The sequence below is a fragment of the Melospiza melodia genome, chromosome 2, assembly GCF_035770615.1.
Source record: "Melospiza melodia melodia isolate bMelMel2 chromosome 2, bMelMel2.pri, whole genome shotgun sequence".
NCBI classification, from domain to species: Eukaryota; Metazoa; Chordata; class Aves; order Passeriformes; family Passerellidae; genus Melospiza; species Melospiza melodia.
The window spans coordinates 9,947,518-9,970,113 of record NC_086195.1 but is presented as its reverse complement, the minus strand read 5'-3'; the positions used below and the strand labels follow the sequence as shown (position 1 = coordinate 9,970,113).

At 36.0% G+C, this 22,596-nt stretch overlaps 1 protein-coding gene across 1 annotated transcript in view; it reads right to left on the bottom strand.

The window, feature by feature from the left end:
• Positions 1-2,348: 2,348 nt before the first annotated feature.
• The window catches only part of CFAP47 (cilia and flagella associated protein 47), a 259,541-nt gene continuing 239,293 nt past the window's right edge, over positions 2,349-22,596 (bottom strand). Inside the window, exons 62-64 of the mRNA XM_063182155.1 lie at positions 22,046-22,207; positions 11,927-12,095; positions 2,349-2,585 (exon numbers count right to left, since the gene is read on the bottom strand). Coding sequence (XP_063038225.1) covers positions 2,364-2,585; positions 11,927-12,095; positions 22,046-22,207 — 553 coding nt within the window. The 3' untranslated portion in view covers positions 2,349-2,363. The remainder of the gene's footprint in view (positions 2,586-11,926; positions 12,096-22,045; positions 22,208-22,596) is intronic.

Sequence of the window (22,596 nt, the reverse complement as noted above, 5' to 3'; positions counted from 1 at the left end):
AAAATCAGCATTTTGTCATCTTTTCCCATGTGAGACCTTTCTTTCCAGGAGTTTAAACACTAATATTTTAAAAATGGCTCAGTAATTCTATTAAAAAGGAGGAAGCAAGTGATGAATGGAAGTTATCATTCTGGAAATCTTCCAATGCTGCTGCTTAGAAACTGGTTTTAAGAGATATACTTGGAATTAGTCCTTGCATTACAAATAATACAGTCACCTCAGCAATGGAAGTGCAAATTATCAAGCTAAGTAGCAAAAATGAATTTATTTTCAATAGTTTATATAGTCACTGTAAGCCATAAATGCATGCAGATATTATGTAAAACACTGTATATGTTACAACCACACAGCTAATAATGTCTTCCTTTGAATCATCTTTGCAAGTGTATTCTTCATATCAGAAAAAATATGCATAGTTCTGTTTAAACTGTAAGAAATTAGAAAAATACATTTTTACTATTAGGTCCAAATTCAATTGACAATGGCATATCTTGCACAGCTCAGAAGTGACTTTGTACACATTGAATAAAACCCCATAATTCTGTCCTGCAAGCACAGATTAAGCATTCATCCCTTTTAAAATAGATAATATAAATGGTTCCTTTGAAAACACCCCTCTGGTACTATTTTATTGCACATTTTCCCATGGATGTTTAAAATGTTTAGATGTATGACAGAATTTGAAATCTAATACATACAGCAGCAAGTGCAGGCAAGTAAATCAGGCATAACATTTCTGGAGTGAGCACCATGTAATTTTTAAGTGATTCACCTCTACACCACCTGCTAATCCATTTCTGGGAGAATTAGAAAATTTTGTGCATCTTGCAAAAAAGTGCCATTTTAAATAGGAAAGCATAACTTTAAATGAGTGAAACAAGGATCAAAATGCTTTTACAAAAATGTGCAGTCAATGAAATATTTCTTGAACACGAATCATTAGATGTGAAACCATTGCTGGTCCATGAATTCTGATTTCTTACGGTCAGATAAACACTTACTTCATTTATATATGCAGTAGAGCCTTTCTATGAAACCCAGCTGCATTTGTGGTCTCAGCAGCATTTAAGATAAATATTACAACAGCTTCTTTCTCAATGTCTTCTAGAGATATCAGTATGGACAGCATCTTTCCAGTGCTGTCCACTGAATTTATAAAGCTGATTTTATTCTCACTTCAGATTACCTGGTTTCTGACCAAAATGGGGCACCCTGCATTTAGAAAAGGTATTAAACAGCACCATTGCTGTTTTATGTGCTCCCAACATTTTCTGTAACAGCTTCCCTAAAAATGTGTGGCATAAACAAAATCCTCAAGCACATTGCAGTAACAGGGTTTTATTGGTGCTCATCTGCTCTGACCTACATAGGTTGTTCTCAGGCTCCCCATTCCTGAGCACTGATGCTCGTTCTGTATTGGAGCCAAGAAGGCACTTAGTCTGTGCCAAGCCATCTTTTTGTCAAAGTACATTTTGCCATCAAAATAAAGGCACAAAATACAATTTATGTTCTGTTAGTAAAATCAGGAAAAATTATCTCAATGAAGAAAGGAGTCAGGAGTTATCCATCCAATGATCTTACAAAGCATGTCTGCATAGATCTACGTTTCCACATTATATCATGAGCAGAGAAAGCCTGAACTCCCATCTAAAGAATGGAAATAGAAAGACACTAGGAATGGCACCTCTGATTTGATTATTCTAGGAAAAAATGGAAAATCTGTCTTCATTCCTCACTGAATTCTCATAGCCTTCTATATGTTAATATTCTAAAACACTCTATAAAATATACCTGACATAAAATTATTGCAGTAGGACATTTTATTTCATTTCTGTGCTATGTTTAATCATCAAAGATTTGAAATGTTATGCGATGAATAAAATAAGATTGTTATTTTATACACAGCAAAGATATCCTAATTAATTAACTTTTCCAAACCAAGAAAAGGTAAGAATTTTCTTGTGGAGGAGAACACAGATTTTTTTTTTCTTGCTTGGTTTGCATGGATGTGATGTGCTGAACATCACACAGAAAGTTCACTCAAACTTTCTCTTACAGTCTCATTAAACCAACATCCTTCAGAAAGCAAAGCATTAGTTTGAGTTGCCCAATCTTTGGATATAATTTTTTTAAACCTAAAGCTTTTCCTCTGAACTTGATGACATCTGCATGTCATAAATAAATTGTTAGGCATCCAAAATCCCTTACAGAAAAACAGGACTATTACTAGGGCTCCAGTGCTCTGAATCTTCCATACAGAACATACAATCAATGCATACCACATCTGTTTAAAAAAAAATTAACAAACTGCATGGTTTTTTTATCTGCAGAATTTATTTGTTCTCTTACCAAAAATTAACAGATTATAACTTTTTCTGTCTATTCCTAAGGACCAAAGGCGCTCCTTTGATAGGTGAGGATGCCCCAGTGGTTGTAAGTTTCAGGTTTTCACGTACGAAGTTGCGCTGCCGGACTGTGAAGGATCCTCTGTAGCTGCTGGTGCAAACCACTTTTGCTGCCGCTGTGGGTGGTTCAGTCTGTGGAGGGAGTCCATTGATTATATATGTCCACTGCATTGATTGTGTCTGAAAATAATGAACAGAAAAAATTATCAGTGATCAAATACCTTGTAAATTCATCAGTGATTTAAGATCCAACGCTGATTTAAAAGATATTTGTCCTTTTCTATGTAATGCACTGGATTAACAAAGAATGAGAATTGCACTCCTGGAACAAAGAACTGAAATCACATTCAGGTTTATTCAGGAACAGGCACAACAAAGATGAGAAATTTACCTTCCCTGGCTGATCTAAAATTCCTTTTTTATTTAAAATCCCAGAGGTCTATATGTTTTTTAAAGAGCTCTGCATGTTTTTCCAAGGTGACTGTTCCTTACTACAACATAAATGCCTCAAGTTTGTACAGCAGGATTCACTTGCTGCTCTGCTATCTGTAAAAATGGTAACATCAAATGGTGGGATTTTCACATTAAAACAATGAACAAAACTAAGACAAAAGGATTCAGAGCACGCACAAGAGAATTGAAGCTTCATGTTGGAATCTCTGGTTTGAGGCATATTTATGTGGATTGAAAATGACACTCTTCATTTGCTCTCTGTTTATAACTGGTCTCTAGGAATGGAACATATGTTTCCATGTCATGTCTTGTAATGCTTGAATACTTGATTCTTCCTGAGTACATGGTATTAATTCTTACTACAAATCCCATCTATCCATGCTTAAGGCCTTTTTTTAATATGAATATTAGGGCATAGTGCTGTCTACCTCCCATGCTTCATTTCTGTCCTGAAAAAAAATTTGATTGTTAAAATTCATGTGTAATTTTTGCAGATCTTCCAATACTTTTCCTTTCATAACAGATCACTTTAATTTTTGAAAGCAGGTCTTTATTCTAAATTTCTAGCACCTTCCTGTCTTTACATCTGGAAAAGGGGGTATTTCTGGGTTTTAGTTTTCTATTATCCTTTTCTTTAAAACAAATTCCAAAACTACAAACTAACAACAGAAATATTACAAACCCAAAAGATAGTATAGAATCTCAAATTATGTGTCATTATGCCCAGCTTTGTACTGTGCAAAAGGACAAAGCATTGCATGCCCACTTTAGGCATTGACTGTCATCAATTCCCTCACACCTAGTGACTGAAAATCTCAGGTTTTACATTTGGGGCTTTTCTTTCTCCTTCTGAGATAAAACCAATAGAGGAAGACTGAGTAAAAATATGGCATGTATAAGTCTATGAAAATATATTCATCCAAGTGAAATTTGGCGTTTACACAGAACATAGCAGACTGACTTTGCAGTCTCAGAGCAGGGAAGTCACAAGGAATGAGTGGTATTTCCAAATTCCCAAGGTCTGTCTTTCCCAGGACACAGCAGTGCAGCCACACAGCTGTGCTGGCTGTGGCTCCAGAGCAGGATTTTGGTGCTCTCTGCTGTGCTGAACAACAGGGGCACAGCTCATAGGGTCACCTTTCTCTGCTGCTTCCAGTTTTATCATTACAGGACGAGTTGTACTTCATGGAATTCATCACCCATTTAAAACTTAATCCTTAGAACAATCCACTGCAGATAGGAACATTACACCTAAGAGTGTCATTCCTCATCTAAGGAAACAAAAGGTCAGAAAGGTGATGTGCCTTCAAATTGCTCAGGAAAACAGTTCTACAGTCAACCCTCAAAGCTCATGAGTCTTTCCCTCAGTTGGCAGTCCAGCTTCCCACATGGCTGCATTTGTGACCAATTTGTTCATTCCAGTGTGAGCTCTGTGTTCCTGCTCTGCTGCTGGGCATGGCAGTACCCCAGCCAGATTTGGCCTGTAGAGAGGTGCCACAATACCCACACAAATTGTGACTGATTTTCACACGCCATAAATGCTATCAACCACCTCCTAAGCACAGTGTGTATATTTGTCTTGTTATTCTTCGCATTTTGTCATTTAATTATGGTCTAGGTAAAGCACTACAAAAGCCACAGAGATGAGCAGTGAACCTTCTCCACCTCCAACCTTCTGTGGAGGCATCCCATATTTATAGCAACATTCAGAAGAGGGAAAAAATCATGATAAATTGTTTCTTGACTTTACTAAGTTTAGTTACATCAGTTTTATACTTGTCACTGAAAAAGTCTGAATCTATTATGCTTATCTTTGTTATGTTTCATATGCTTCTTCCTACCATTCCTATTGTTACCCTTTTCAGTGATAATTTATATTATATTTAAGGAGTATCATTGCAAGCAGTTTTGAATTTATAATACAGATACTCAACAACAAAAAGTTTCAGAACATTAAACCATAAACTCTTTGGCTCAGGCTTTGTTCTCTGCTGTGCACTTCTAGAACATTTACATTATTTCATAGAAATACTGCATATACTTACAGCTCCTAAATGCCATCATCATATCAATCTCTAATTGTAGTTTTAACCAGCATTTTGGGTACTGAATTATACTTTTCTGCACTAATGTTGAAATAATAACTATGGGGTTTTTGCTGTGTATTTTTAAAGAAACCTCTACTTGAAAATGGGCAGTACTGATTTTACATGCTGTCTGCTGAATGACTTGCCTTATTCCAGTAAGATTAGTAAATCAGAACTCAGTAGATATTTCACCATGCATGCTTAGTTCTTCAAAATTTTTATTATTATCCTACTAAAAGCAAAATTTAAATTTAAATTTAATATTATTCTGTGTAAAACAGGCAGATTAACTCATCTTTATTTGCAACCTTATATAATACTGTGAAATGAACTAGTAACTCTACTGTTTGTAAAGGTAACAACCAGCAAAAGCAGGTGTGACATGAACCAGTTTTATGTCCAAAAGTAAAGCTGTCATTCAAAAGAAGTAGCTCTCCAAAATGAGCTCATTCATTCATTAACTTCAGTACAAAATTAAATAGTTTATCTTTCTTTAATAAAGTAGATGAACAATTTAGTTTAAAGGTAATTTAACCTCAGTGTCATACTCACTGTGAAAGTCTCATGGATTATTTCAAGGTCAGAGAAAAAGATATGAAAGGTGTTTCAGCCAATGATTTAAACCTAGTAGCAAGTTACTAAAAAACTATTTTTGTTCATTAAATCCTCACATATTGTGACTTGACTGTCCATGGAATTAGTAATTAGAATTAGTCCATAGAATTAGTGTGATTTAAACAAAAATGGTGGACTGTTCTATCTCTCAACTTCACTTATCATCAGCATCAAACAATAGATACAGACTTCCTGGTAGTAATAACCTTATGTTAATTTCCTGTTTGCCATAGAAATATCCTGGATTGTGTGTCCAGTGGAAAAAAAAAAAAAAAGGGTTATGGCTTGACTTGTTGAAAAAAGCTGCCTATTCTGTTGCTGTGTCAGGTGTTCTATAGTAAAAGACATTGCAACTCCACCCTAATATCTCATCTTGAACTATGGTAGTTCACCTATTGTAAATCATGTGCCATCATCCAACACTACTAGAAACAAGCATTGAGGAAAAATTTATCTACACATTAAATGAAAAACCTAATGTTGTGTAAGGTAAGCTCAGCATTTTCTGCTAAAGGAAAACAAGTGTCACACACATGGAAAAGTCACTGTAATTGTCAGCATAATTTGGGGTTCTTTGTTTAGCGTTAGAACCACCCAGAATTTATTAATTTTCAAGGCAACCTAGATTTAAGTATTTTTCAGTAAACTTTAGGGAACCATAAATGTCTCTTTTACTACAATACTTAATTTTCAAGAGTACAATATTAGTTGCTCAAGCTGTAAGTAATTTTTTGGGGGGATAATCTGTAAAGCTTAACTCCAGTAATTATTCTAACCAATATGAAAACTGCAGCAAGAGCAAATCTATCTTCAAAATTCATGCAAGTGCCTCAAAGCTGCTGCTTTGGGTTTCCAGGCCAGACACATCACAGCAAAGGAAAACACAGATCATCACAGTTTTAGACTTTCCTGGAATGGTGGAGAGGAAGAAGAGAGACTTTCAAAGGCCACCCACATATGACCATAGAATTATGATAGAATATTTGATTTACAAGCAGCATTTACTTGCCTCAAAAGCAGGCCAAAATTTCCCAAATCAGAGGAACACTTCCTATTTTTAAGGCAGTGCAGTTTATTGTATCAAATTTGGAATAATTCCAATACTAGCTCTGGTAGTAACAAAGTCTAAAGATGAAAGTATCAAATCCACTGCAGTCTGTACTATGACTAGAACAGAATTAGAAAAGAGAATCTCAGTTAAGAAGATATATCTGATATAAACATAGGTAGTTCAGAATCCAGGCTCCCTGTGATGCATATCTAGGCCTATTTCACACACAATTTAAGAAGAAAGACCAGAGGATATTCTGAATGTCCTTGACAATCTGAGGGAGGATTTCTTGTTGAAATGAATTACTTTCTTTTTTCAAAACCTCAGTATTCCTGAATCAAAACATGAAGAGAACAACAATTTGGGTCACCTGACTGGAGTAATGGCCATGTACTGACCTAAATCTCTCTGAAAAATGTTTTTAACAATTAAAAATGAGACATAAACTGCCACTTCTTATCACATAATGTAAGTTATTCAAGTTAAGTCATTCAATCATCTTAATGCCTGACTGAGTAATGTTCATGAAGCAAATTATTCAGCCAATACTGGTAACAGTCACCAAATAATTTATATAAAAATCAATTTGTTTGGTATCCAACCCATTTTTACTGAGGGATCATGATTCAGAGGAATAATTTGCAAACCACAGATTATCCATGGTTGTAGGCTGGAAGTGCTATTGAAGTACATGGTAAATAATTGCCAAAGCAACCTGTTAGGAAAGTGGATTGGGAGCAAAGATCAGGAATTTCAAGGAATATTGTATGCCAGTTAGCTTCCAAATACTGTTAACTCAAACAAATCTAAATACAATTCACAAGCCTTCCTAAAAAAGTAAAACCAGAGAAAATTACAGGTATTACACCAAATGTTTCCTGGCCATTGATTTATACTGCAAGATTTTGTTATACAAACAAAAAAAATGACCAATTACCATCAGTGTATACAGAATGAAATTAAAGCAAAACTTTATGTGAACTTTGTAAAGGAAGAGCAAAGGTAAGAAAATTCATGGATCAAGACAATGATAAGTGAAGGAAAGAAGGGGAGAAGAACCCAAAGCAATAAAAACCACCTCCCACAAGCAGACAAATGCACATCTAGGCTCTGATCAATTTCTAATAAAGAGGATGTATAAGAAAAATTTTCTTAGCTTAAAGAACACTTTCAAATATAATTAAAATATACCTAATTGGTTTCTGTACTTCAAATATTAGGTGTTTCACAACATTGCTCAGACATTATATAATCAAAATCCTCCAGAACTGAGTGTTCTCAGTACCCTTTTACAGCAATGTTTCCCACATTATTATCAACTTTTTCCATTATCAGAACTGTTAGTCTCAATAAGGAAAGTCACCTTTCCTCATGCTTGTGAATCCAAAATGTTGAGTACTGATTCTGCACTCTGTTTCTAACCCTACAACTCAAGCCAGCACCAACATATATCTTATTTAATAGGAAACTACTTCAATTATTCTAGTAAGTTAGTTACATTTTTCCTTGCTCATTCTTTTCAAGAGATAAAACTTAAAATAACATTGAACTATGGTAATTAAGAAATCCACCAGGAACAAGGCAGCTTCAACAAGCTGCTGAATATGTAACAGAACTGTTTGCTGTTAAGATATGCAAGTTTGCATAGACAGGTTTAGAGAAGCCACACCTGGGTACTGTGGCTGGCACACTGCATCATTTATTTGCAGAGCAGTGTGACAAATGGTTTTGATATGCTATCTTCCATAGGCTAAGTTAGTGATTATTCAGTAATAAAGGTGCACAAGCCTGACTTCTGGAGGGCTTGATAATGTTACCTGCAATCTGGTTCACTCTGACACCTATTTTATCATTTAAGACTTATTGTGTGTGCCTCCTGCTTTAGAATATCTCAGAAGTCTCACACATGAATTACAAAGCAATTGCTCAGGTCTCCAGCTGGATTCAGCACTGCGAAAGGAAATTAACTGCAAGCCTACAGGAACATTCCCTTTGCCAAGGATTCCCATCCTCCTGGCTGCTCCACCTTGTGCCTGGCAGTGATTCCAGCCCCGGCTGCACCTGGACATCCCTCAGCTCTGTCACTTCTGTTCAGCCTCACTGACATACACAGCTCTGGGATGTCACTGGGGCTCAGGAGTCCCTTCTGTCCTCACAGCACTTTACAGCTCATCTAAGTAGAGTGCTAGTGTGCTCTCTTCACTTGCTTATCATTAGCGATAATATTTTTATGTTTTTCCATTCAGAACTGCACTGTTTATGAAGGCAATTCTAAATTTAGAAGTTTGATTATAGAAAAATAGCTATTTAAAAATGCTGTTCAGGCACAGCTTCACTGTTTCTCACCTGCAGCTCAATTAAGATTTGATGTCCTCATTCAAAGCTAAAGGCTTTTTCAAAGAAACAAGCATGATTATTTTCCTTACTGCCTTTTTGTAATAGCTCATTCTTTGATCTACATAAAATTTTAAAGTAATTTTCTATGTCACTTCTGCAAAATTAAGGTTCCTAGCAGCTATTTAAATAATTATCTAACTTCAATTGTTTTGAGATGTAGTTGACTGAGAACAGAAGTTTTAATGATGGTTAAAGAGCTTTAACTGCTTCAGCAAAGTAATTAAGGTTTCGTGCCATTAATAAAATCCATTGTAAGTATTCATGAATATTAAAGAATTCATTGAATTCTCAAAGAATTCATACCATATCCCACGAAGTACATGATTTGTGTGCAGAAATGTAAACTAGTCAACATGATTTCAATTTTATATATATATATATATATATATATATGCATTCAGTTAGTAAAATATACACACTAAGTTCTGGTAGAGACAGACTGGTACATATATGTTAATGCTAATTAGCTTTTCAGCATTGGGTTTTCAGCAGGATAATATAACAAAAAAATTGTACATACAATATTTGGGTTTAAAATTTAAAAACAAATGAGAAAAAGATGACTGTAGGATCTTCCTCCATAATCCTAAGCTCCCATTTTCCTTTACAACACAATTGTAATGATGAACATAAACAAAAGAACTTACTCTCCTATCTCTACTACTTTACAGCTTAATTATCACTGTTCATTGAAACACACAAGAATTACAAATCTGATACTCAAAGAATTTAATAATAAAAATACTTTAGTGTTTGGAGTATGACTTTACCCTTGAAAATGCAAAAGACATTTTAAAGCAAGAGCACTGTAATCCTTTATTACAGCAGCAGCAGAAGAGAGGCACTGCAAAAGAAAAGAAACTTCTTCAACATTTCTAAAAATAGCTCAGAGCCTCAGCCAATATATTGGCTAGAGAGGATACAAGCAAGAAAGGCTCTTCAGTGTTAGGTCAAACACTAATTGCATTTCACCACCTCCACTGTTATTCCCCAAATAAGAATGATTTAATACAGCTTTTATTTAATATATCTTACTAAGTCTGTCTCCCTCAGTTTATTAATGGAAATGATTTCAACAAACACAAAAGGCAGAAATGAGTATCAGGTATTCTCAACATCTCATAAAATCTTACACCAGGTCAGTGCTGAGAGCACAGCAGCTGAATCACACACAGCCACACATGCTCTGCCTTCCATCACAACTGCAGGAATTAAAGCTTGTGGGGAGCACAAAGGGGGAAGTCTGGAGTACAGAAAAGGGCTACCAAAAAGAGCAAAGAGAAGAGAAGCCTCATCAAAAAACATTACTGAAACCACTTAATTCTGCAATTTGAGTGAGAATGTCAGAAACAGCTCTAACAGACTGTGATGGAGTTGTGCTTGTGAGAATCAAGAACCCTTAATGCATTTTTTAATATTCAGGAATAGATACAAGAAGATGTGATCTGATATATATATATATATAGATATATATGTATATATATGTAATATGTATGAATGACTGACTTACTGCAGCCACACACAGTACCAAAGGTGGAGATGAGAAGAGCTGTCTGCCTAGATCATAACCACAGGCTGAGGTGTGAGTGCATGTAGCTTAAAAATCCAATTAGACGCAGGTCATCTATACTGATAAATTCCTAAAAGGAAATTCTGAATTACTGCCTGAGTTCTTAAAGAGCTAATAATAGCCTTTGATCATTGGGTTTGTCCCATTCCAGACAGATTTATGGTAAAATCTCCTTGTTAGTGATGAAAGCTAAGCCAAGGACAAGCACAGGTACTGCATTTGTATGTGCCATGCCTAAAAACAGCAGTTCAGCTCCAAAACTTCAAGTGTCTGAGCTCTGTAGCTGTGTCATACATTACTTTTTAAACACAAAGTAGCACAAAATATATTCAGTAAACTATCTTATTTTTCAAATGGAAGAGTGATAAGCATCATTGCTGTTTATGTAAAGAGACTGCATTAATCAGACATCTAATAAAATAAAAGAAAACAACTAGGAGGGGTTGAAGAACCTTGGTTTTTCCAGAATTTGAATTTCTTATTCACTGTTATACAAGCTGTCACTTCTAGAGATAAAACACTAGAGTGATTTGCCATGCATCTTTTTATCAACTTTATTCTGACCATCTTATTTCTTAAATCAATATTGCTGTTTCACTTCTAATATAGTAGGCTGAAAACACTACCAGCATGCAGTGAATAGAGTGAAAGTACAAACCATGATTTATAGAGAATGTAGGGTTTTGCCCCTCCTCTGTGTTTTCAACAGATTCCTTCTAAAGAATAACTTAAAACTTGAAAATTAGTTTCTGAGAGAATTTTAACAGTTGAAGGAATACACGTCTTCAAATGTTTCCTGACCTTCACACTTACACAGGCTATTTGGTCGCAAATAATTTTTGTTTATTTTGCATCTTGCTTCAAAAGAGCTATTCCTGGCTTTGCGCTCTGAAATTCTCTCCTCCACAGTTGGGCACCTGCCTTCTTGGAGCCTTTGGTCATATAAGATGTATATTACAATTAAAATCAATAACCTAGGCTTCACATATTCAACTACTTTTATATTCTCCACCAGTTCTTTACAGGATTATATTGATTTCTCTGTGAAAATCATGTTGTTGGGGCAAAATCATGGAGTTGGGGCAAACGTATCAAGATGAAGCATCTGCCTCTGGTGCTGATGGCAAAAGGGTAATGTAGAAATTAGAATAAAGTGTAAAATACAGTATATTTTTCCAGTTTCATCAGTCAATTCTCCAAATTTAGTTTTATTCTTGTCCATTGTGAGGAGTAGCAAAGCCATCCCAGCACATGCACTGGGTGTGCTCCAGTGCTGCTCCTTGGTGCAGGGTTCTCTTCCTGCTGCACTCCTGCAGGAGGATCTGTGATTGCCCTGGGGAAGGCTTACCTCAATGACCAGGGTGGCTGTGTGCTTCCTGCCGTACATCCTTGGCTTGTACCCCACTGTTATATGGGTTCCCCCAGTGCCCTCTGGGAGAAGCTCTCCAGCTTGTGGCATCACAAGGAAATCAGGATCACTGCCTGCCAGGAAGTGTGCAGTGAATGGCTCTGGGTACCTGCAGAAAAGCACAAAAACAGGAGGCTCTTGTGCCTTTTACAGCATCTTCACAGAATTTATCTGCAATCTAACACTCAGGCCACCATGTGGCATTACTCAGGAAACATGGCATGGAATGAATATGGAATATTAACAGCATTCTTACTTACAGAGTAATTATTTTGTAGTGGTTCTTTATTTATACACAGGGACCTGCATACTGATATTCAATTTCAAACACATTTACATGCTATTATAAATATCATATTAACTATGGAATAATGATAGCATTTGCCACTAGGAAAAAAAAAAAAAGAATAATTTGACTTGTAAAAATATTATAACAGTGATAGAAGTAAATTCCATATCAGAGTGACAATCCATTTTTCCTATTAAAAGTACTCCCTTTTCCAATCTCTAATCAAATAAAACTGACACGCTCCCCATTTTATTAGGGTTTATGACTAGAACTGAATTTGCATTCTGGCAGAGTGTTACTAGACTAGGAGGGAGTTCTTAAAGCCTTGAAATGGAGATATGGAAAGTAATAATTTTTATCACTGTTTTCACATTTTTCATATCCCATAGACTGAACATTTTAAGATTTTTACAGTAACATAATTAAGTTCCTGTATTGATAATACTGTGTATCTCTTATCTCAAAGAATTTCTGTCACAGGTTCTGCAGATCTTGTCTCATGCTTGGTTCACAGCAGTGCTGTTGGACCCAAAGAAAACCCCTAGTCCTGGTGAAGACAGTGGCTGAGCACTATAAAACAATTCCTAGGCCAACCCCAAACTAAAGCCTGTCCATCACAATTCCTCGGGGACTCATTGCCATAAACATTCTCAGCATGAAAACAATGTACATTTTTGTATTTTCTGGTGAGGCATTCTCCTTTTAGTCTTTATATGTTTTGCTGAGGACAACTCTATCACTCTCTGAACAGAAGGAGAACACAGGAAATTGAAAGTAGAAATACAATGGGATGGTCAAAAATTAATCCACAACAGCCTGCACCGTACAGCAGGGCAAGTATGGTGCACACTTAGAGGGAATACATTTTCCTGTATTGATAAAACCTGAAGAATGGAAAGCTAACAGCATCTCAAAGTGGTTCAAATCTGTTTATTCATGGACTGTCACACCAGAAATAACACTTTTCAAAGAAAATACCCACAAAGGAATGATATTTAATATTTTATGGCAAGTCATATCTCTGCGGAAATGTTCCACATTTCCTGGGCAAGCGCTATCCTGTGGGTGGCATGCTGGGCCTCTGTAATTTTGTTTAAAAATAGCCCTCTCATGGAATCTGTTCTCATGAAAGGTTGCTCTATATTCAAAATGCTCTCCTGAAAAAAAGGTCACACTGCCAGCTTATAGAAACAAACAGTGAGAGTGCAGAAAAAGAAACCAAAAATCTTCTGTTGCTTCCAAAATAAAGAACTGATACTAAACAGTACTGTTGGACTTGGGTGCATCAAAAGATTTAGCCTGGCTTTTCCTTTAGGTGATAGCAAGGTGGGCAAAAGTCCTGAATGTCTGAAACCACATTTCCAGACTTCTAGTCTTGACATCAAACTTATGCTAACAACCTCTTTTTGTGGTGCCTAAAGTTGTGCCACTGAGTTTATAGCCCTGCTGGGCTATAATCCTGCTGGGCCTGAGCTCCCATCCATGGGCCAGATAAGCCTGGAATTTTCACATCTTTGTTTCCCAAAAGAAGTGCTCAGCTGGGAATGCCTAGAGCACATCCACTACACACAGACAGCAGGAATGGGATCAAAAAGAAGTGGCAGATCTTGACTGAGCAGCTGAGCAGAGCACTCATCAAAAATGCCTGAGATAAATATTTTCATGCTGAAAACAGACCTGGACACAGGTTTTCATTTCCAGCATCACTGCTCTATTGACTGGCTTCAGGAACATTTCAAGGCAGCATTTTCAGGGTCTCCCATGCTCAGTCTGTTTTCCAGTGAATAGTTAGGGATGAGAACTCCCAGTAAAGACTTGGTGTTTTTGTAAGACATCCAAGAGCATGGCTTGGACCCCAGATGTGATGATAAAGTGCTAGGGGAGATGAGGCAGGGGACAGGCTGCTTACACAGCAAACACAGGAAAATACAGATTTCATTCCTGCAGAAATTGCCTCTTAGCAGGGAGATATGCAACAGTAGCTTGCTTCAGAATTTTTCAGAGACATCTAAACAGTCAGAAAACAGAGAGGAGAAAAAAACCACAGTTTTTGTCCAGACAAGGGGATCAGACAGTTTAAAGTGAAACTGCCAAAAAACTCACATATAATTATGCACAAGATATTTACCAAGTCAGAAAAAAATAATGTTATTACATCACCCTGGTCAGATTTTTAAAATGGAAAGAAAAAAAAATAAAAAAGCTTTAAATAAAATCTGCATGCTTCTTGACAGCATTATAACAAGCTGCTAGAGGCAGCTATAATTTTTAAGTAAAATACATAAAGATATATGAACTGACATGAACACAATAATCACAGCTAAAACATTCCTGTTCCCAAAGCCTGTCAGTTTTAAACAAAAGAGTCAGGGTGACTACTGGATGCAAAATGTTTCTCAGAGTAGAAGCTATGTCCAAGTAAGGAAAATAGAAATCCTGACAAATTAAATGTATAGCCATAATATGATAGGCCAGCAGGGATTGTGATGAAGATGGTACAAAAACCAGCAATGAAAAAAATTATACAAAATCAGAAACAGAAACTTTTCACTGATGACTCTTGCATTGTTTTAAAAATAAATCTAAATATGCCCCCTGAGATAAAACAAGCAGTGGTTTCACTGCTGTTCACATTAGGGAGGTAAACTGGCATGTTGGGGACCTCACTAGCACAAGTAAATTGCTTTAACTTTCTTATCTTTTATAATAAAGGGAAATCTGGAGATGAAATTCCCAGAATAGCACCTGAATTTCAGACATTATAATTTTCTGTGTCTGTATATTTAGTGTATAATTAAAAATTAATAATTCTGTTTCTTAAACTTATTAAAATTTAATTCCTCCTTTTTGATTAATCCTTCAGGTGAAACAGCTCTGGAGTGAATGTTTGGCTTGTCATTTCTCAGCCATGAAGGTCAGTTGTGAGGCAGTCTGCACTTTTTCAAGGAGGGTGGCAGATATGAACATACTTTATAAAGCTTAATGATGTGTAGAGTTTTGAAAACACATATAAACCAAGCACAATTGAATTAAAAAGTGTAAGGGCAGAAGCCTTATAAAACAAAGACAATAAATGTGTTTTCCCATCTGTCTTTCCTTAAATCCTCTCATAATGGTTTGATACATCAGACAACACAAACTCTGTCCTTACTCAAATAATGAACAAGAGTAAACACTAACTTGAATTTAAATAATGATTGTACAATCACATAATGACAACCTGGAAAAGAGGTTGTCTTGTCTTACATGGACATTTTTATAATTAATCCTTTAATCTTGTCCTTATATAGAAGTCTATGCTTATCAATGCTACACAATTTTCAAATTATTAAACTAAAAAACAATAGCAGCAAGAATACATCTTCAACGAAAGAAGAACTTAAAATTTATATTTATGTTTAGCTCACACTCCAAAACTTATAAAATACTCATCAAAACTGGACATATTTATTAAATTATGGCTCAAAATAGGTTTAATGTTTCTCTTCCCAAAACTACTGAAGCAGTAAATTATTCCTGTAGAAATGTATTCCTTTACAAAACTCAGCATTTTGAAAAGCCACACATAAAAATACCAGCATGTAGTCCTTTTGGCCAAATGCTTGGGTATTTTTTGCTAATAAAAGAAGAGTAACAAAATGTCTTAGTCTGTAAAGTAGGTAACTGCTTCAAGAAATGAGGGATATTAAAATGTTACAATAGTTCAAACAATAGTTAATCATAACTAAATGTTTTTATTTTAATTTTTAGTTAACATCTGTTGGATGACACAAGAAATTTCAGTTATTACACAGTCAAGTCTTTAAAACATATTAATTGTATGCTGTTGTCAAATTCTATAGAATCATTAGTGATACTTGGTATGATTTAGATAATTTCTTATCAACAAAAAAATGCAATGGAAAAACAAATTAATAACTCATTATTATTTATAAAAATTGGTTACAGTTCATACCCAAACTAACTCTGGTTTAATTGACCACTCTAAATCCTGAACTCTGAACATCAGCAAAGCTTTAAAACTCTGGCTATCACTTTTTTGGAAAGGCTGCTGTAGAAATTAAGGATTTTCAAAAAATATGAGCAAGCACTGCATGACAAATGCTTTACCAACCCTAAGATGCCATTTTTTTGTGTGTGCATGCTGTAAAACCAGAGCAGGAGTTAGAGGTTCTATCTGCACAAGCTCATTTCTGTCTCATCCCTGTTTTACCCAGGGGTGCTTGTGGAGAGCCTGGTTCAAGCATGGCTTAAAGAAAGAGGCCATGAAGGTATACAGCTGATGGGAAAGCAAAAGGCAGCTGTAAAGCAGCAGTTCCCAGGCTTGATTTTGTAAATAACTAGGTTCTCAGGCACCTTTTCTATAAACAGCAGGATTCTCAGACAGTCTTCTCATAACAGTCCTTGGCTGCTCTGGGAACAGATATGAAGGTTTTGACAACTCTTCATATCACAGTGAGAACACTAATTTTGGTTTCAATAAACAACCACGGGTATTGTAAACAAAAGGAGGGGTTAGAGTTTTCTCTGTAACCTATCGTGAGCTCTGATTTTGCAATATGCATGAAGTTAATTAACACTGTTATAAAAGATGACTGATTTGATCAATAAATCGGAGTCGATGCTGATCAACAACAAGATGGGTCGTCTCCCTTCGCTTTCAATCTGCTGTTTGCAGATTGAGTGATGACTGCAAACAGGTCCTGCTAAATGTGTGACATGTCAAGGATTGCATTGTTAGCAAGGGTGATCACAACTTTGTGAAAAGTCTGCTGAATGTTTACATCATCAATATTTTCCACTAGTCTCCATTCAGGCCCCAAAAAATGGAGCCCAGTCAACATTTGTGCTTTGCAGCTGCTGCTGTGTGGGAAGTACTAAGAGGAAGTATTCTAATTACATCTTTAGATTGGTGGTAGAATTTTGCAGAACTGCTAACAAAGAGATTGGCAGAGGAATCCAGGCCTGTATCATACACAACAATGTGTGAGAGAGAGAAGGAGAGGATGGATGAACTGAGAATTTAACAAATGCATTTTCTTGCAGCATACTTAATCCTGGCTCATGGTATTTCTAATGAAATATAGCAGTAATTAGAGTAAGATAGAAATGATTCTTAAAATTGTAATTGTAAACATTTTTTGTTGTTTTCCCTTCAAAATAAGGGTGGGTACAGAAACAAAATGGGTTGCCCACTAATTCCTCAGAATTAAAATTAATTTTGTGTGACCGAGGAATGTTCTTAATTGAAGATTTATTCTATGCAGTAGGAAATGTACATAGAAGAAATAAGGAAAATCTCCAATGAAAAGTAGGTTAAGAGAAATAAATCTGCATGTGCAGTCATTTTAAAACCTAATTTCATCTTTATTCTCATCTCCCCAGTCCACCAGTTTGGGGCTTTTCTTCCTCTTTATTCTAGCTCTGTGTCCAAAATCAGGTGGAGCCTTGAATTTTGCAGATTGCCCTCTGGGGAGATCACATCAACATGAGGCTGTTTGCTTTTTTGTGAGGCTGTGACAACACGTGCCACGTTTTTCAGAGGGGCAGTTTGAGTTTATCTGAGAAGTTTCCTTAATGTAACAAATATCCCGCTTGTGATAAACACAGGATTGGAGTGACAGGGAAGGATGGAAAGATGGAAAAATACTACTGCATATGGGAAGCCATACATGATTGTAACAATCACTAACAGATATGTGGGCAGGCAGAACTAAATTGGTGAAAGGAAACTCTGCATGAGAAAAAAGCAGACAGAACAAACAGGGGAGAATTATCCCCCAGCTTGACTAAACCTTCAAATGTAGTGTAGTTTACAGAAGATTTCCAAGTTAATATAGTGTTAACAAATATCTATCTATCTATCTATCTATCTATCTATCTATCTATCTATCTATCTATCTATCTATCTATCTATCTATCTATTTATCTATCTATCTATCTATCTATCTATCTATCTATCTATCTATCTATCTATCTATCTATCTATCTATCTATCTATCTATCTATTCCCCACATCTCAAGTTGGCTACCGAAGTATTTGCCCTGAAAAACATAAGGTAACATTCTGCTGTAGGTGGACATCAGTATCTTAATGTGAATAAATCCAACCATCAAAATAACTCTGTACAGGAAGACAGAGCAGTGAATAAGCTCCAAAGCCCACTTCTGTATTAATGCAAATGTCCTGATCCCAAACTTAATTGATTAAAATACATTAAGTTATCTTCAGTATGCCAAATATAGAAATGGCTAGTTTTCTTAAGCAAAGTATCACTTTGAGAGTTTCTATTTTATGTTTCAGTTACAGATTTCAACATAAAATAATAGACCAATAATTTAAGATAGATAGCAAATAAATTTGTGTGAGTTTTATTTCCAAGGATAATATTCAATCTTTTTTTGTTAAAACTGCTATCATTCTGTAAACCATTGGCATTCAATAATGCATTTGGTATTAAAACAAGCACTAATATTATCTCAAACATTAGAGGTTTATACTAAAACAAATTACTCCAGTGGAAATGCTGCCAATGATTTCAGTTAGTGTTGAATTACTCCTCTGTTTATGATAAAACCTGAAAAAGGTCATCCATGAATGTTAAGAAGTGGTAGATTTTTCTTATTTAGGAAGTGAAATCTGCTGATTTTGACTCTAATCAAGCTTAATGCCAATACAAAAAACCCTTCAACAACATGCCCCTTTGGAATTTTTAAAGCCGAAAGTAAAATATTGGTCTACTGTATTCCAACTGACAGAGGTGCATATAGTTTTTAAAAATACATCTGTTTTCTTCATGCAATAAAACTGTTTAGCTGCATTCTCAGTATCTTTCATTATTTTCTGGAGCACATATTGGGCTATTTCTCATTGTGTGAACTTTAAATGTATTGAAATGGTGCATTACATATTGTCATGAACTGCTGGAGCTTTCATTATTGCAGATCATTGTGAAGAGTGTAGCAATGACCTCCCATTTTTAACTGATCATCCTTCAAAATCATTAATTTATTCTAAGATATCCTGTACACACACAGGATTTTGGGGGAGGGAGGGGAGGAATGTGGGATTTAAGGAGGAAGGCCACATTTGAGTTGCACTAGCTGTAAAGAAAAAGAAAGCTAAATCTATTGATCTCATAGATTTATTGTGGAGCACTGAAAGATCCTCATTCAATGTGGTGTGTGTATATGTATATATTCCTAGATATAGATATATAGATATATAAATCTTAATCTGTTCTTAATAAGATCCTGAGCCTTTTTTAGGGCCTGTCGCTCTCATATACTATTTGTTGCATCACTATGCACGCTGCTAGCTCAAAAAGATGCGGAGGTGTCCTCAGTGATGCTGTGCAACCCCTCTTTCCTGGCAGTAGCAGGAGAAAAAGACACATCTGCAGAATCCCTCCCTAGCAGGTTACTCAGAAATACACCTTTTTCCCCCACAGTTCCTTCCCAAGCAGCAGTGCCATGAGCTACTGTCCAGCATAAGAAATCCCATCTCTCTTAAAGTCACAGAACTGCTTCTCTATGGATTGTGCTGCTAATTGACTACCAAGAAAATTCCAAAGCTGATCATCTGTTTTTTCAGGGAGGATCTATAGGATGGCACTTTGTATCCTATCCAAAAATTTTAAACCCTGTTTTAATATGTCATTATTTTAGTTTTAATCTATATAATTTGAGTTATTCAAGCATTAAATTACACCTGTAATATATGTTTTTCTTATGTAATTGCTTTTAATCTTCAGGTCCTCTATACTATGTGTTGGTTGGCTGAGTGTTCTACTTCTATACAAAACCTCCACCACTAGTATCTCCTAAGCAAATCACAGGTAAGATAAAGCAATATATCAGTTATGAAGCAGTTCACAGAATCACAGAGTGGGTCAGGCTGAAGGGATCACAGTGGGTCACCAGGTCCAGCCTCCCTGCCCAAGTGGGGTCATCCCAGAGCCCCCAGCACAGGATTGTGTCCAAACAGTTCTTGGATATCTCCATTGAGAGACTCTACACCCTCTCTGGACAATCTGCTCCAGTGTTTGGTCATTAAACAGGAAATAAATTATTGCTAATGTTCAGATGGAACTTCTGTGCCTCAGTTTCTGTTTGTTCCTCCTGCCCCATTGCTGGAACCAGGGAGCAGACACTGACAGGGATCCGGGTCCCTCTCAGAAATCTCATGATTGAACAGGCCCAGCTCCCTCAGCCTGTCCTCAGTGAGATGCTCCAGTCCCTCCAACATCTTTGTCACCCTCCACTGCACCAGCTCCAGGATTTCCAGGTCTGTCCTGTCCCGAGGAGCCCAGAACTGGACCCTGCACTCCTCAAAGAGCTGAGCAGAGTGAGAGAATCCCCTCCCTGACCTGCTGGCAGTGCTCTTCCCAAGGCACCCTCATGAGTGGAGTTCCTGGTGCTGTTTATAACACAGAGCTTTTTTACTACCTGCAAGCATTACATTTTTCATTTGAAATGTATGGGAGGAACACTTGCTATATAAAATAAAGTTGGAATTTGTTTAAGGGCAAAAGAGAATCTATCTTCCATCACTGCTCTTCCTCCATATAACTATAATGACTCAGGTTTTATAACACCTTTCTGGAGAACATCAGGTATCTTCACTGCTATCAAACACCTACCAGGAGATTACAGTATTGCCAGAGCAATTGCTTTGCTTTTGTTCCTGAAACAGCCATTCTATTGAAGCTGTTAACTTGATCACTGTGATAGAAGCCTTTGTCAGAGTCCTCAATTAACATCACTGACAGACATCTAAACCCTGGAACAACTGTCCCTCTCAGAGACACAGCTTTTGGAAACAAGCTTAAAAATCAGTTGTAACCAAATACATTTGCTGATGAGGATGAAACCAAAGGATGTATCCACCATGAAAGCGTCAATCTGCATATCTGGCACACCTTCTAGATATATAGTAAAAATTGTTAATTTAAAAGAAAATGAAAGAAAATTTAAAACTTCCATAAGGTACATAGATTGTAAACATTGTGACTCATTCAGATTCCCTGTTTAATATTTTAAACATATCTATCGTTATCACACACACAATTTATTCCTTGACTTCCTGCTGTATACAAATGACATTGTAAGTTTACTGTAACATTGTAAAACTCTGGGGAAATAACTGAAATATACAAAAATTATATATTAACAGGGGTTTCTGCAGGGATTTTAAAAAAGGAGAGTAACAAAATACTGAAGAATTACACCATTATTTTAGCAAGTGGAAGCAGAGATGAATTCATAGCACACTTATATAATACAATAAGAGTATTTTAAAAAGAATAGCACATTTAAAATTCTTTAAAGCACAAGGTGAAGGAATGTTTTTAACTTGGTGCAAGCATAAAGTACATTGAAATAATCTATTAGTAAAAGCACTAGCTTTTAAAGTCTTACTAGTGAGCCTTTAATAGCACAAAATTATTATCATTCCTTAACATTGTATTACACATTTTAACATCTTCCTAAACCTTTTAGGGAAAAAAAAACCAAAAAAAACATAAACATGTGGATCTATTCCACAGATTTTCTCTCAAGCCAAAGCCTAAAGGTAGAATGTTTCTGTTTTCTACAACAAAGCTTCAAAATCACATTTGTCACTGAAACAATGCAGCTCTTGAAAACAGGGATGAAATAGCTGCATCCCAGTTATGTGTGTGTTGCCCAAATTTATTCTAACCAATGTGTTTGAGTAGGAGTTGTACCCTCAGAAAAGTGCATAAATTCTTGAAAGTAAGTGTTTTTACCTTGTCTGGCTCGTGAGCTTAAAGCCAACTATGGATTCCTTATTGAGGCCAACTGCTTCAATGTTGATCACATCATCCACTTCTGGCTCTGTGGCAATGAACACCAATGGAAACTTCCAAAGGCCTCCTGCAGTACACTGAATTACAAGAGTTGCCTCACTCCTTAAAATTTCAGATAACAACAGTCAATACATAGAAAAACATTATAAAACATGAACTGATTAATATAAAAAAAATCTTTGCGTGTATACAAATAAATCGCAGTAAAATGAAAATACAAATTACTTTAAACTGGAAAACATCCCTAATTTTGCATGGCATAGTATTTATCAGGTAAACTTAACTGGAATGTAGATTAAATAGTGCTAGATATTTCCAGCAAATTACAAGAAAGAACATAATATGGAAGTAACATTCCTGGCACAGCCATGAGATTTTATTCTTCCTCTGCTTGCTCTTTTTTAAACTAAAACAACCCAAAAACACTAAACTATTTTACTCATTATTCTGTATTTACAGTGATGTTAGAGGAGAATTTTGTCCAGAACATA